Source organism: Ovis canadensis, chromosome 4, assembly GCF_042477335.2.
Source record: "Ovis canadensis isolate MfBH-ARS-UI-01 breed Bighorn chromosome 4, ARS-UI_OviCan_v2, whole genome shotgun sequence".
Taxonomy (NCBI): Eukaryota; Metazoa; Chordata; class Mammalia; order Artiodactyla; family Bovidae; genus Ovis; species Ovis canadensis.
The window spans coordinates 121332978-121344632 of record NC_091248.1 but is presented as its reverse complement, the minus strand read 5'-3'; the positions used below and the strand labels follow the sequence as shown (position 1 = coordinate 121344632).

General features: G+C 55.4%; 1 protein-coding gene across 1 annotated transcript; it reads left to right on the top strand.

The window, feature by feature from the left end:
- The first annotated feature begins 2233 nt into the window (after positions 1–2233).
- Positions 2234–11547, top strand: FAM131B (family with sequence similarity 131 member B). The gene is made up of 7 exons (XM_069588631.2): positions 2234–2599; positions 5087–5196; positions 5500–5535; positions 5802–5895; positions 6202–6399; positions 8429–8572; positions 8732–11547. Exons 1-7 carry the CDS (start codon positions 2572–2574, stop codon positions 9202–9204), a joined length of 1083 nt encoding a protein of 360 aa, XP_069444732.1. The 5' UTR covers positions 2234–2571; the 3' UTR covers positions 9205–11547.
- The last annotated feature ends 108 nt before the right edge of the window (positions 11548–11655 follow it).

Genomic DNA, 11655 nt, shown 5'->3' with positions numbered 1-11655 from the left:
GCTCCGATGGGTGCTGTAAATCTATGTCCACATTCTATTTTTATTTTCTTAGACTATTTCTATAAATGGAATTGCTGTGTCACAATTTAGTAAGAATAGTAATGCATATTTTAAAGATTTTTTTGATCTGCACTGTCAAATTGTCCTCCAGAAAGGTTGTTCCTGTTCATAACAGAACTAGAGTCTTTGACCTTGGCTCAGAATACGGCAAAGAGACTGGGAGAATGTCTCTAAATGGTGAGAAGTAAGATGATTCAGTACAAGAAGGAAGCATATTAGTGTTGTGCCTCTGATAGATTCCTTTTCTCTGATGCTGGAAACACCTTTAAGACAAAATATGGGATGGGACTAAATCTTCAAGACTTGGAGTCGACTTGATTTAAATAATCTTCGCTGAATATTCATTGGAAGGACTGATGCTCAAGCTGAAGCGCCAATACTTTGGCCGCCTGATGCAAAGAGCCAACTCATTGGAAATGACCTTGAAGCTGAAAAAGATTGAAGGCAAAAAGAGAAGGGAGTGGCAGAGGACAAGATGGTTAGATAGCATCACCAACTCAATGCACATGAGTTTGAGCAAACTCCAGGAGATAGTGAAGGACAGGGAAACCCGGCATGCTGCAGTCCATGAGGCTGAGAAGGGTCAAACACGACTTAGTGACTGAACAACCATGTGCAGTTGTGCTAAGGGCACCCAGGGAGGGGCTTGTTATCCATGTTTGGACCAGAGTACTCATGAGAATAGTAGAATCAGAAAGCACTCCAAGGGAAGAACAGCTTCAGGTGAGAAGGCGAAAGCAGAGCTGGCCACCTGGTTCATGACTTCTGACCTGGAGAGTCAGTGCTTTCTTTGCTCAAACAACAGGGGTTTTCGAGCATTACTACAGTAATGGAGGCTGTTTCTTCATCTTTTTTAAAAAACTATCTTTCTACTTTCTTTCCTTTGCAGCTAGACATTATACTTCAGGAGGGCAAAATCCACCTTGTTCTTCTTGTGTATAACCAACAAAAGCTGACCAGGGGGAGAATACTTTCTAATTCCCTCCACTGTCAAACTAAGATAGCAAATCCTGCCACAAAATACACAAGGCGATTAAAATCTAAGGCTACTGACCACTGTTCTGTCTTCTCTTGTGGTTCTAGAGATGTAGATCCGGTTTATTTCTTCCTGCACAGAGACCAAAGGTCAGTTCCGTCTCCATCAACCTATCTCCCAAATCTGCAATTAAATTATTAGTATCTTTCCCCATATCTCTCATCTGGGGTTCCACAGAATGTAGTGGTTATCACTCTAACGTTTCGCTTCCGATTCATATTTAAAGCTTAAAAGATTGTACCCATGAAACTTGGTCTCTCTCCCTGTCCCGTGCCCACACCAGATTCCCCTGGTCCACTGCCCTGCTCCCTGTACATCAGGAGGCACGTGAAAGCAGAGCCTGGATTAGCATTTGCTTCTGACATTTGTGCTCACCGAGTTGGGCTTACATAAACGGGTGTCTCCTTTCTCATGTGACTTTTCTGGACTCCATTTCTTCCCTGCTGTTACTATAGTGCCCATTGACCCTTGTCACCCAGGAAGCCCTTAGTACCTACTTCACCCGACCCCATCAGCCAGACTTCAATCCTCCGGGCTCTAGACCGCCTCTGACACGGTTGTGCTCATTTGTCAGAGAGGATCATGGCTCAGAAAAGTTACATTGGATATAAAACTGTCTTCTAGCTAGCCTGGAGATGGGACTGAAGGATCTTCTATTTCCCCCTCCCCAATCAGACCTGGAGTTAGGTCATCTGCACCGTCCCCGCATGCCCGACTTTCCCGCGAGCGCCGAGCCCTGGGAAGTCTAACACGCGATCCGCTTGCAAAGACTTCGCGATCTGTTCAGGCGCATAAAACAGCGAACAGGAAGCTCCAACCGCGTCCAACCACGCTCCCGTTTGTCCCCGAGGCCACCCCGGGAAGAAAACAAGTGTTTGCGGAATTTGGCGGCCAAGGCCCAATAAATCCAGGCTTTATTCTCATTCCACTTTCTCTCTAGGCATCCCCAAGCTCGACCCTCAAAATCAATCCCCCAGATTCGAAGGGTGGGCCCGGGGCTCTCCGCCCGGCTCGTGAGACCCCAGGCGGGCATCCTCCGGGTTTCCATCAGCCTCCCCCCACCCCCGCCCGCCTCTACCCCGCCCCGAGCCCAGCGGGGACCGGGCGAGCAGTCCCCCGCGCGGGGCTGGAGAAGGGCAAGGGAGGGAAGCGGCGGCGAGGCTCCCCCCAGGGAGCGCGGCGGGGAGTGCAGCGGCGGGGTCGGGGGAAGGGCCGGGAGGCGCCGGCGCAGCCAATCCCCGGGCCGCCCCCTCCCCGCCGCCGCGAGCCGAGCCGGGGCGGAGGAGCCAGGCGGCGGCGGCGGCGGCGGCGGCGACGGAGGCTGCCGCGGGGAGGGATGGAGAGGGGAGGGGGGAGCGGAGCCGAGCGGAGACGGCCGCGGCGCTGCAGAGCGGCTGGGGCGGCGGCGCGGCTCCCGGTGCTCCCCCCGGCGCCCGCCCCGCGTCGGTGAGGGCCCGGCCTGGAGGCCCGGAGCCATGGGCTGCATCGGCTCCCGGACCGTGGGTGGGTACCGCGGCGGCGCGGGCGCTGGCGGAGGCAGGGCTCGGCCCGGCCCGGTCCTCCAGCCCCCTCCCCCACCGCGCCCCGCGCCCCTCCCCGGGATCCCTCTCTCCGCACCCTCCCGGTCCGGCCTCGTTTCCTCACTTTCCCTCCGAGCCCTCGCGGTCCCTGCCTTCATCTCTCCCCGCTCTCCTCGCGCGCGCCTCCTGGGCTTGCATCCCTCCGGGCTCTTTGCATCCGTCTCCCTCTAGCTTCCTTCCGTCGCCCTCCCCCAGGCGCGGTCCCTCTCCATCATACCCACCGGCATCCTCTCCGTGGCTCTCCTCTACTCTCCCGTCCTGCACCCTCCACCTCCAGGCCCTGCCTTCCCCAGCGCCTTCTCTCCCCACTCCGTGTCCGGAGCAGCGCCCCCTTCGAAGGACCCCCCAGCCTCAGTCTCAGCCCCGAGTCTCCTTCGCACGCGCCCCCCCACCCATCCACCCACCGCACCCCGCCTCCATCCGGCTTGGATGTTTTGCCCCCATCTCTTTCCTTCTCCGTTGCCTTTTTCTGTCGTCCCTGCCTCCCCCGATTTGCTTTGTTCACGTGCATTTTCCCTCCGGGGCGGGGGCGGGATGAGCCCGGTGCCTCCGGGAGGGCAACGGGTTCCACGCCCGGAGGGAATGGGGCCGCGCTGGGCTGGGGTAGAGGGGACGAGCCGGGGACATCGGAGGAGGCGGGGGGCGGTTAGAGGGCCGGAGAGGGGTCCGGAGCCGGCTCCCCGGAGGGTGGGGCCGACGGCGGAGGAACCGGGGACCCGACTGCACCTGTCGGCGGGGCTGGCGGGGCGGGGCCGGCTCTTTATTTACCTTTGGCTTGAGGAAGGAAGCGAGGCGCCTCCTAAGACTTCTCCCCTCTGCCTTGCTACCACCTCTTCTCCCCTACCCAGTGCACCCACTCCGCTCTCACAGCTCAACAGATTGATCCAACCCTCTCCCCAACCCCCCAATTTTTCCAACTCCCAATTTCTCCCGCCTGCATGCCCCAGTGACCTCAGGCTGAGAGAATAATTTGTATTATTATTGCAAACGAACTAACTCTCCAAAAGCCTGATTTCTCTGAGACGGATGTATTCCCATGGATTACCACCCCCACCCCCTGCCCCACTCTGCTTTCACCTCTGTTCGGGGTTCTTTCCCTCCCCCTCCCTGCCCCCCGCGACTCTGACTCAGCTCTCCCTCACTTGCAAAGGCCACCTCCCCCAGCCCTTCTCTCCCACTCTGCCCTCCCCATCTCCCTTCCCCTCAGAGGTGGTTCCCTGCCTGCCCCATTCCGCTCTGTTTGCCCAGACGTCGTCTTTCCTGTCCCCTCCCAGACACCTCCTCTGCTCTGACCCATGGCACCATTTGCCTGTAGCCCCAGGGAGAAAGTGCCCGCTTTGTAAGGGTCCTTCCTCTCTCAGACCTGTCAACCACAGTCCTTAGGCTTGCAGCATCCATGTCATCCTTACACACCCAGTACCTCCTGCTGCCACCCAAGATCACAGTCAATTCCCCCCTTCTCAAGAGTGGACCCCCAATCCTAAACTCTGAATCAAAAAACTTTATGCTTGAATGCCCAGCATCTACCACCCAAGTGATTCTTCCCCAAGCCTTCCAGGAGGCACACCCTGCCCTCACACCAGCAGTCTCCATGTACGAGAAGCTCTGGCCTGAGCTGAACAATGACGGTCCTCCTAGGCCCTCCAGTTTCCCCATCAGCCCTCAAACTCCGTCCACTCCCATTGTCTTTTGTCTTCTCTCTGACTTGAATTCCTGTTCCCTTAGTTTCTGGTTTTCAAAGCCCCCTGCTCTCCTTCCTCTGGCTCCCTTCTCTCTTTCATTTAGCCTGCGTCTCCCACAGTCAGGTAGAATGATCCCATCTCTTTGCTCCTCTGCTCTCATTGATTCTAGGTGAACACACCCAGCTCTCACCTCTATCCCCACCAAATCTCCTTACTCTCATACAAATCCACCCGCTCCCATGGAGGGCCAACCAGGGAAGATGCAATCCTTCCACCTCACATGTAATAAAGCCAACAAGGAGGGAGGCTTGGCCCCGGAAAAGTTCTGCCCTTGTTTGTAGAGACCTAATAGAGGAAAAGTACAGAACCCAGGCACTCCCATAAAGAAACCCTCAGAGATCCCTTGAGACAGAATGGAGAACTGTTATCCTGCTAAAACCCAGCCACTGGCCCTTCCATTTAAACAAGAGCAACAAATAAGCTCATGGGACCCTTTTCCTAAGTGTGCTGTCCTTGACTGAGCTCAGCGTGCCAAAAACTGGGGGTGAGTGGAGATGTAGAGGGGAATAGGCAATTGGTAGAGAGAGTGGCTGTGGGAGGGGAGGGGGGCTGGCCCTCCACTTGTGGCATCAGAATTCTGGAGGAAGAGAATAATGAGGGGCCATCGGGGTGGGCGTGGGGGTGGGGGGGATGTGAAAGGGATGCAACTCACCATCCGGCCACCATAGGAAATGAGGTGATCGCTGTGGACTGGAAGGGCCTGAAGGATGTGGACCAAATCAACATGGACAGCACCAGCTCGCTGCACGGGAGCAGCCTTCATCGGCCATCCACCGAGGTGAGCCCTCCCCCTCCCAACCCCCCTGCTCAGCTGCCCTCCTGAAAGAGCTCAAAAAGACCCCTGAACCCGGTCCTTCAGCCATCTCCCTGAATTCCAGGATAACATCCCAGACCCGCTCCCAGGCTGACTCTTTCACTGAATGTTCCTCCTCTGTTCCTCAAATATAAGCCCAGTGCTCCATACCGAGACCCCAAGTTCCTGGTGTGACTCTCAGAAAAGCCCTCCCTACTTCACACACTTTTGGAAGGCCCTCTGAGGAAGTGTCCCGGGTACCCACCCCCTCTCCTCTTCTCCTTGCAGCAAACCCGGACAGACTTCTCCTGGGATGGCATCAATGTGAGTGCAGCTCCCCCCACCCCCGACCTCCCCCCTAACTCCTCTCCTGTAGGCCTGCTATAGATCACAGAGGTTCCTGGTTCCAATGGGCCCTGGAAGCTCTCACATTCTTTACATACCCCCAAACTTCCAAGAGCGGTTGGGAGGTGGGCCTCCTGGGTATCAGGGTTTCCTATCACCCGTCCTAGCTCAGATCCTTCCTCTGAACATACAAGCATCCCATACTCTCTTATCCCTCTGCCCCATTTCCCATGTACCCCTTCCAGCTCTCCATGGAGGACACCACTTCCATCCTTCCGAAGCTTAAGCGAAACTCGAACGCCTATGGCATTGGGGCGCTGGCCAAGTCATCGTTCTCAGGTGAGACTCCCCACCTGGGGATGCTTTCAGACAGGACACTACCTGTGGGCTTCTGGCCTCAGGCTCCCTGGGGTTCAGGCCTGGAAAACACACCCTCATCCCCATACTCCGGGCCTGTTTGCCATTTCTGTCAAGCCCCTCCAACCCTCCAGACCACCCCTCATATACGGTGTCTCAGGGCATAACCTGCCCTTTTCATGAGACAGCATCCCATGGGGCTAGGGTGGGGATAACGGGGTTTGGAGGGAATCTGGTACAGCTGTTGTGTGATGGTCTGGAGGACGTGGGGAATGTCTGGCCCCTCAGGGATTTCGAGAAGCATGAAGGACCACGTGACAAAGCCCACAGCCATGGGGCAGGGCCGAGTGGCCCACATGATTGAGTGGCAGGGCTGGGGGAAGACACCAGCCATTCAGCCGCAGCACAGCCACGAGGCCGTCCGCAGGGACACAGATGCCTACTCCGACCTCAGCGACGGGGAGAAGGAGGCCCGCTTCCTCGCAGGTACTTATTCCCCAGCCCCTCGAGAGACACATTTTTCAGGATGGCCAAGACCCACTCTTCAACCTGGTCCCCTGTGGTAGGACTGACTCTGTCTGTATGATGACCTTCAGACTTCATTTCCCAGCTAGCTTGAATTTCAAGGACTCTGACTTGTTCATTCTGATAAGTGCTCTCAAACTTTTTCTTTAATATTTGTTTTTATTTGGCTGCACTGGGTCTTAGGTTGTGGCATGTGGGATTTTAGTTCCCAGGGATCGAACCCTGGACCCTCGCATTGGGAGTCCGGAGTCTTAGCCACTGGACTACCAGGGAAGTCCCTCAAACTTATTTTTTATTGTCATCTCAGAAGTTGAGGGAAATTAACGTGAGATTGTGGGTCCACCTGATGTCTTCTCTCCCACGTTAAAACTGTCCAATCTCTGGATTCCCTCTAACAGGGGAAAAAAAAGCAGGGGCCTTAGACTTCAATAGTCTCTGTCTCTACTTATGTTTTATGATGAAAAAGAAAGAAAAGCCTTGGGGTTCACTTCTAGCCTTTGCGCATCAGCACTTTGCTGTCATGGATTCACTTATAGACAACTTACTTGTACAACCACCAGAAGATCAAGGGACCTGGGTGAGGAGAGGGTATGTACAGAAGAGCTTTTATTCAGTAGAGGTAGGAGGCAGGCATATGATGTACTTACAACACTAACCAGGGGCATCCCTGGTGGCTCAGAGGTAAAGAATCTGCCTGCCAATGCAGGAGACATGGGTTCGAAGACCCCCCCTAGAGGAGGACATGGCAATCCACTCCAGTGTTTTTACCTGGGAAATCCCATAGACAGAGAAGCCTGGTGGGCTACAGTCCATGGGATCAAAAAAGAGTTGGACACAACTTAGCAACTAAATAACATCAATATTGGCCAAGCCTTGGTGGCAGATCTCAATAACATACTTCAGAAAAAGCTCCGGTGGTGTGCATGGCAGAAGAAACACCAGTGGGGTGGGGAGATGAACAGGTAGGGGGTAATGCAGGGCAGCTAGCAAAGTAAGCTTCAACTTACTCATGGCTTTGACTAGCATGGGAACCCCAAGTCTATGCACCTTCATTACTCTATCCCCACTCCCTTGCCATCCCAGACCTTAAACTTTCAGCCTGATACCACTGTAGACCTGCAATCCCTCCCATTTAGATTCCTCTGGCCTTGACTACCTAGCACTAGCTACCATTCCTAAAAAAGATAAACTTCTGGAAATCCTCAATTTTAATCCCTTATGATATCTTACCAGAAGACACCCCCCCCAACTCTTTCCCCTAGGAATTCTAAGTCTGACCTGGGAAGTCACCCATGATTTTGCGTTGTTTTAGGGCATATACAAAAACTGTCCTGTCCGATAGAGTAGCCGCTGGCCATATGTGGCTGAGAATTTGAAATGTGGCTAGTCCAACGGAGCCGTGCCATAAGTGCAAAATATCAACTGGATTTCAAAGACTTTGTGTGAATAAAAGAACGTAAAATATCTCAATAATTTGTATATGGATTATACATTGAAATGACAGTTTTATATAGATTAAAGATGTATTATTAAAATTCATTTTACCTGTTTCTTTTTCATTTTAATATGACTACTAGACAGTTTTAAGGGAGAAGGCAATGGCACCCCACTCCAGTACTCTTACCTGGAAAATCCCATGAACAGAGGAGCTTGGTAGGCTGCGGTCCATGGGGTTGCTAAGAGTCGGACATGACTGAGCGACTTCACTTTCACTTTTCACTTTCATGCATTGGAGAAGGAAATGGCAACCCACTCCAGTGTTCTTGCCTGGAGAATCCCAGGGATGGGGGAGCCTGGTGGGCTGCCGTCTATGGGGTCGCACAGAGTCGGACACGACTGAAGCAACTTAGCAGCAGCAGCAGACAGTTTTAAACTGCACAAATGACTCGTGTTATATTCCTATTGACAGCACCACACTGATGCTCCTTCCCCAGGCCTGTGTCTAAGGCTTCCTGGAGGCATCTTGTGCTAACTACCTTTCTTCTCCCAGGTGTCATGGAACAGTTTGCCATCTCCGAGGCCACACTCATGGCCTGGTCTTCCATGGATGGTGAGGACATGAGTGTCAACTCCACCCAGGAAACCCTGGGCTGCAACTACAGTGACAACTACCAGGAGCTGATGGAGAGTCAGGGTGAGGCTACCTCCATTCCTCTCTAAGACTCTGTGCTCACAGCAGCTTTCCTATTGCCTGCCACGTCCCACCCCCATGTCACCCTCAATTCTCTGTGCTCCTGTCACTGCCTTTGATGATGTCCTGGGCCCCCACCAACCTTCCTGATTCTCTTTCCAGATGCCCTCGCTCAAGCCCCGATGGATGGCTGGCCTCATTCCTATGTGTCCCAGGGCATGTACTGTCTGGGGTCATCGGATGCCTGGGAAGCGAGCGACCAGTCCCTCATTGCCTCTCCGGCCACAGGATCCTATCTTGGGCCTGCATTTGATGACTCACAGCCCAGCCTGCATGAAATGGGACCTTCCCAACCTGCTTCTGGATACTCTGCCCAGGAGCCGTCGTCTTTGCTGGGAGGAGACACTGACTGGGCTCCAGGGGTGGGCGGGGTGGACCTGGCAAGGGGCCCCGCCGAGGAGGAGAAGAGGCCGCTGGCCCCTGAGGAGGAAGAGGATGCGGGATGCCGGGACCTGGAGTCCCTCTCCCCACGCGAGGACCCCGAGATGTCCACCGCTCTCAGCCGGAAGGTGTCTGACGTCACATCCTCAGGCGTGCAGTCCTTTGATGAGGAGGAAGGCGAGACCAACAACTAGCTTCCTCCCACTTCTCGCCCAGCCGTCCACTCCTGCCTGAGGGCTCTGGCTGCAACCACACCTTCCTCCTTCCCCCAGCAGCGCGCGTGAAACCTGGGCAAGACGACCCTGATGAGTCCAGGCGTCCTCGCCAGCCAAATGGAGGGGCGGGGTGCAATTTTAACCGGGCTTATGCTGTAGAGACCACAGGTCCAGGAATTGAGGCCCGGGCAACCAAGATGGCCCGGAACTTCGCTTGCCTGTGGGCTTCTGGGTCTGCGGCAGCGGAGCCCCCGTGTGCATCCGGAGCACAGGAGCGCCGTGCCCTGGATCGCCGTTCTTTGCTCCCTGATCTCGTCTTCCAGAAGCCTGCACTGTGGCTGTCTGAAGGCCTCCTTTCTCCACGTCACTCTTGCTCTTCCCAACTCTTTTCTCTGGCTGTGGCCCAGGCTCAGCCCTCCTATGAGGCACGGACCTGTGGGGCTGTTTGATGTGATTAGATGGACCCGGGGCTGGGGGAAGCAACGTACAGACCACGTCCCCTGGGAGGGTGGAGTCTCTACCCTCAGAGGTAACTTGGCTTCTGAGATGAGGGGTCGTGGAGGAGGTGGACATGGCAGCTGGGACACACAGGGGCCCAGTGGTCACTGGTGAGACCAGGGACAAACACAGGCCACGTGCTTTGAGATCTTGAGTATATCCAGTGGATGAAGGGAGGACCCCACTGGCCTGGGAAAGGACCCCCACCAGGGCTGGCTGCTCCAGCTCCTCTTCCCTTTTTCTGCCTTCTAACATCCCCTGCTCTGGGAGCCCCAGCCCACCCCTCCAAGGGGAGACTCGGAATGCTGGCGTCCTGGCCAGACAGGAAGCATGAAGCTGCCTCCCTCCATCCAGCCCTAATTCTCTGGAGCTGTTTACACTTTTCTCTTTGCCTTTTCTACATTTTTATAACTTCTTGGGGACTCAGGGTTGAGTGGGGGTGGAGGGAGGGGTCTGGTGCTGTCAGGCACCCCCCGGATTGGGGCAGGGGAGGGGGTTGGTGTCAGTTGAGGAGCAGCAAGGGTGCTTGGCCCCCTTTGCCCCTCCTCACCTCCTCCCAGGACTCCTGGGAAGACCTCACAGGTGTCCCCACTCCCGCCCCAGACCTGAAGAGGAAGAGAGGAGGACGAGGTATTCTTCCTTCCAGGATGGTTTACAATGAGGCATAAGCCCCTGAAACTGCTTGCCCTCCCACACGGACTCACCATTCTGGGGTAGGGGGTGGGGTGGGGGGGAACCTCTGGGCAGCTGGTGAAGCCCCAGGACTTCTGTCACAGAGCCTGATGGCAGGGGGCTGGGTTGAAGGGTAGAGTGGAGAGCCACCCCGGCTGCAGAATGAGGAGGCTGAGCGCTGGGGTGGCTCTGTCCGTGTACGACCCTGCCCCCCATCAAGCCCCCACTGGCATACACACGTGCCTCTGAAATGCAACTGAGGCCACGTCCCACGTCTTCTGGGGGAGAGGAGGATGGCCACCCTCCGAGGTCGTGGTTCTGGGAGGAAACGGGTGGGCAGGGTGAGCCCAGGTAGGTGAGCTCACCTCATCCAAAGTGTTGCGGGTTGTGTGTGATCATGTGACCGGACATTGCTGGCCCCACCCTGCCCCTACTGCCGCAGGTCCTTGGGGTTTTGAGGGTCACCGTCTCCTCTCAAGGGGTCCCTGTTTCCTCACCTTGTGCACCCTGCCCTCTCTCTAAGGCATCATCCTTCTCTCCTTACTCTCACCCGCTTCGTGCCCCATCTTCCACCCCCAGACCGCAGGGGACATCCAGTCCAGGGAGCGGATTCATTCATCAACACTTCCTTTTCCGCTCAGGGCCCTGTGGAGTCAGGAAAGGTCATCTAAAGCAGTGTTCTCGCCTTCCTCCTTCCCTGAGGAAGCCCAGCGGTCCCTGCCAGTCCTGCCAAAAGATGGCTAAAACTCTGAAGGACTCTAGCAGAGTTCAGATGTGAGCGTGAGCGGGGGCTCAGCCTCTGTGGGGCGTTGGCAACACTGCAGACCAGAGGTCAGGTGGGGAGGGGTCTGCACTTTGCAAGCAGCTCCCCTCCGCTCTGAAGAGGCAGAAGACCCGAGGAGCTGGCCTGGGACCCTCTTAAGACTCTTCCAAGGGAGGGACTGCCTCTCTGGTGCTGGAGGCTAGGATGCATGGGGTTTGCTTGTAGCCTATTTTAGGGGGAGGGGAGGGGCATGTGCCGGAAGAGGCTGCTGGGGGTGGGGGAGGGTTGCTTTTTCTATGGGGTTAAAGGCTGTGCAGCACGTTTTAGGACAGCCCCCAGAACGGGGCTGTTTTTATATCATTGTGAATGAAACTGCTCTTGCTAAATTATTTTCTTCTGGGGGGGGTGCACTTTCATTTTCAATTCACTTTATTTAAGGAAAATAGCAATCTTCCATTCCTCCCCTCCCCCCCATCGCCCCCCACCCCCCACACACC

Coding starts and splice junctions, on each gene's coding strand:
- FAM131B (XM_069588631.2), top strand. CDS start 2,572: ATGGGCTGCATCGGCTCCCGGACCGTGG. Junction 5,197..5,499: donor TTCATCGGCCATCCACCGAG/GTGAGCCCTCCC, acceptor TTCTCCTTGCAG/CAAACCCGGACAGACTTCTC. Junction 5,536..5,801: donor TCTCCTGGGATGGCATCAAT/GTGAGTGCAGCT, acceptor TACCCCTTCCAG/CTCTCCATGGAGGACACCAC.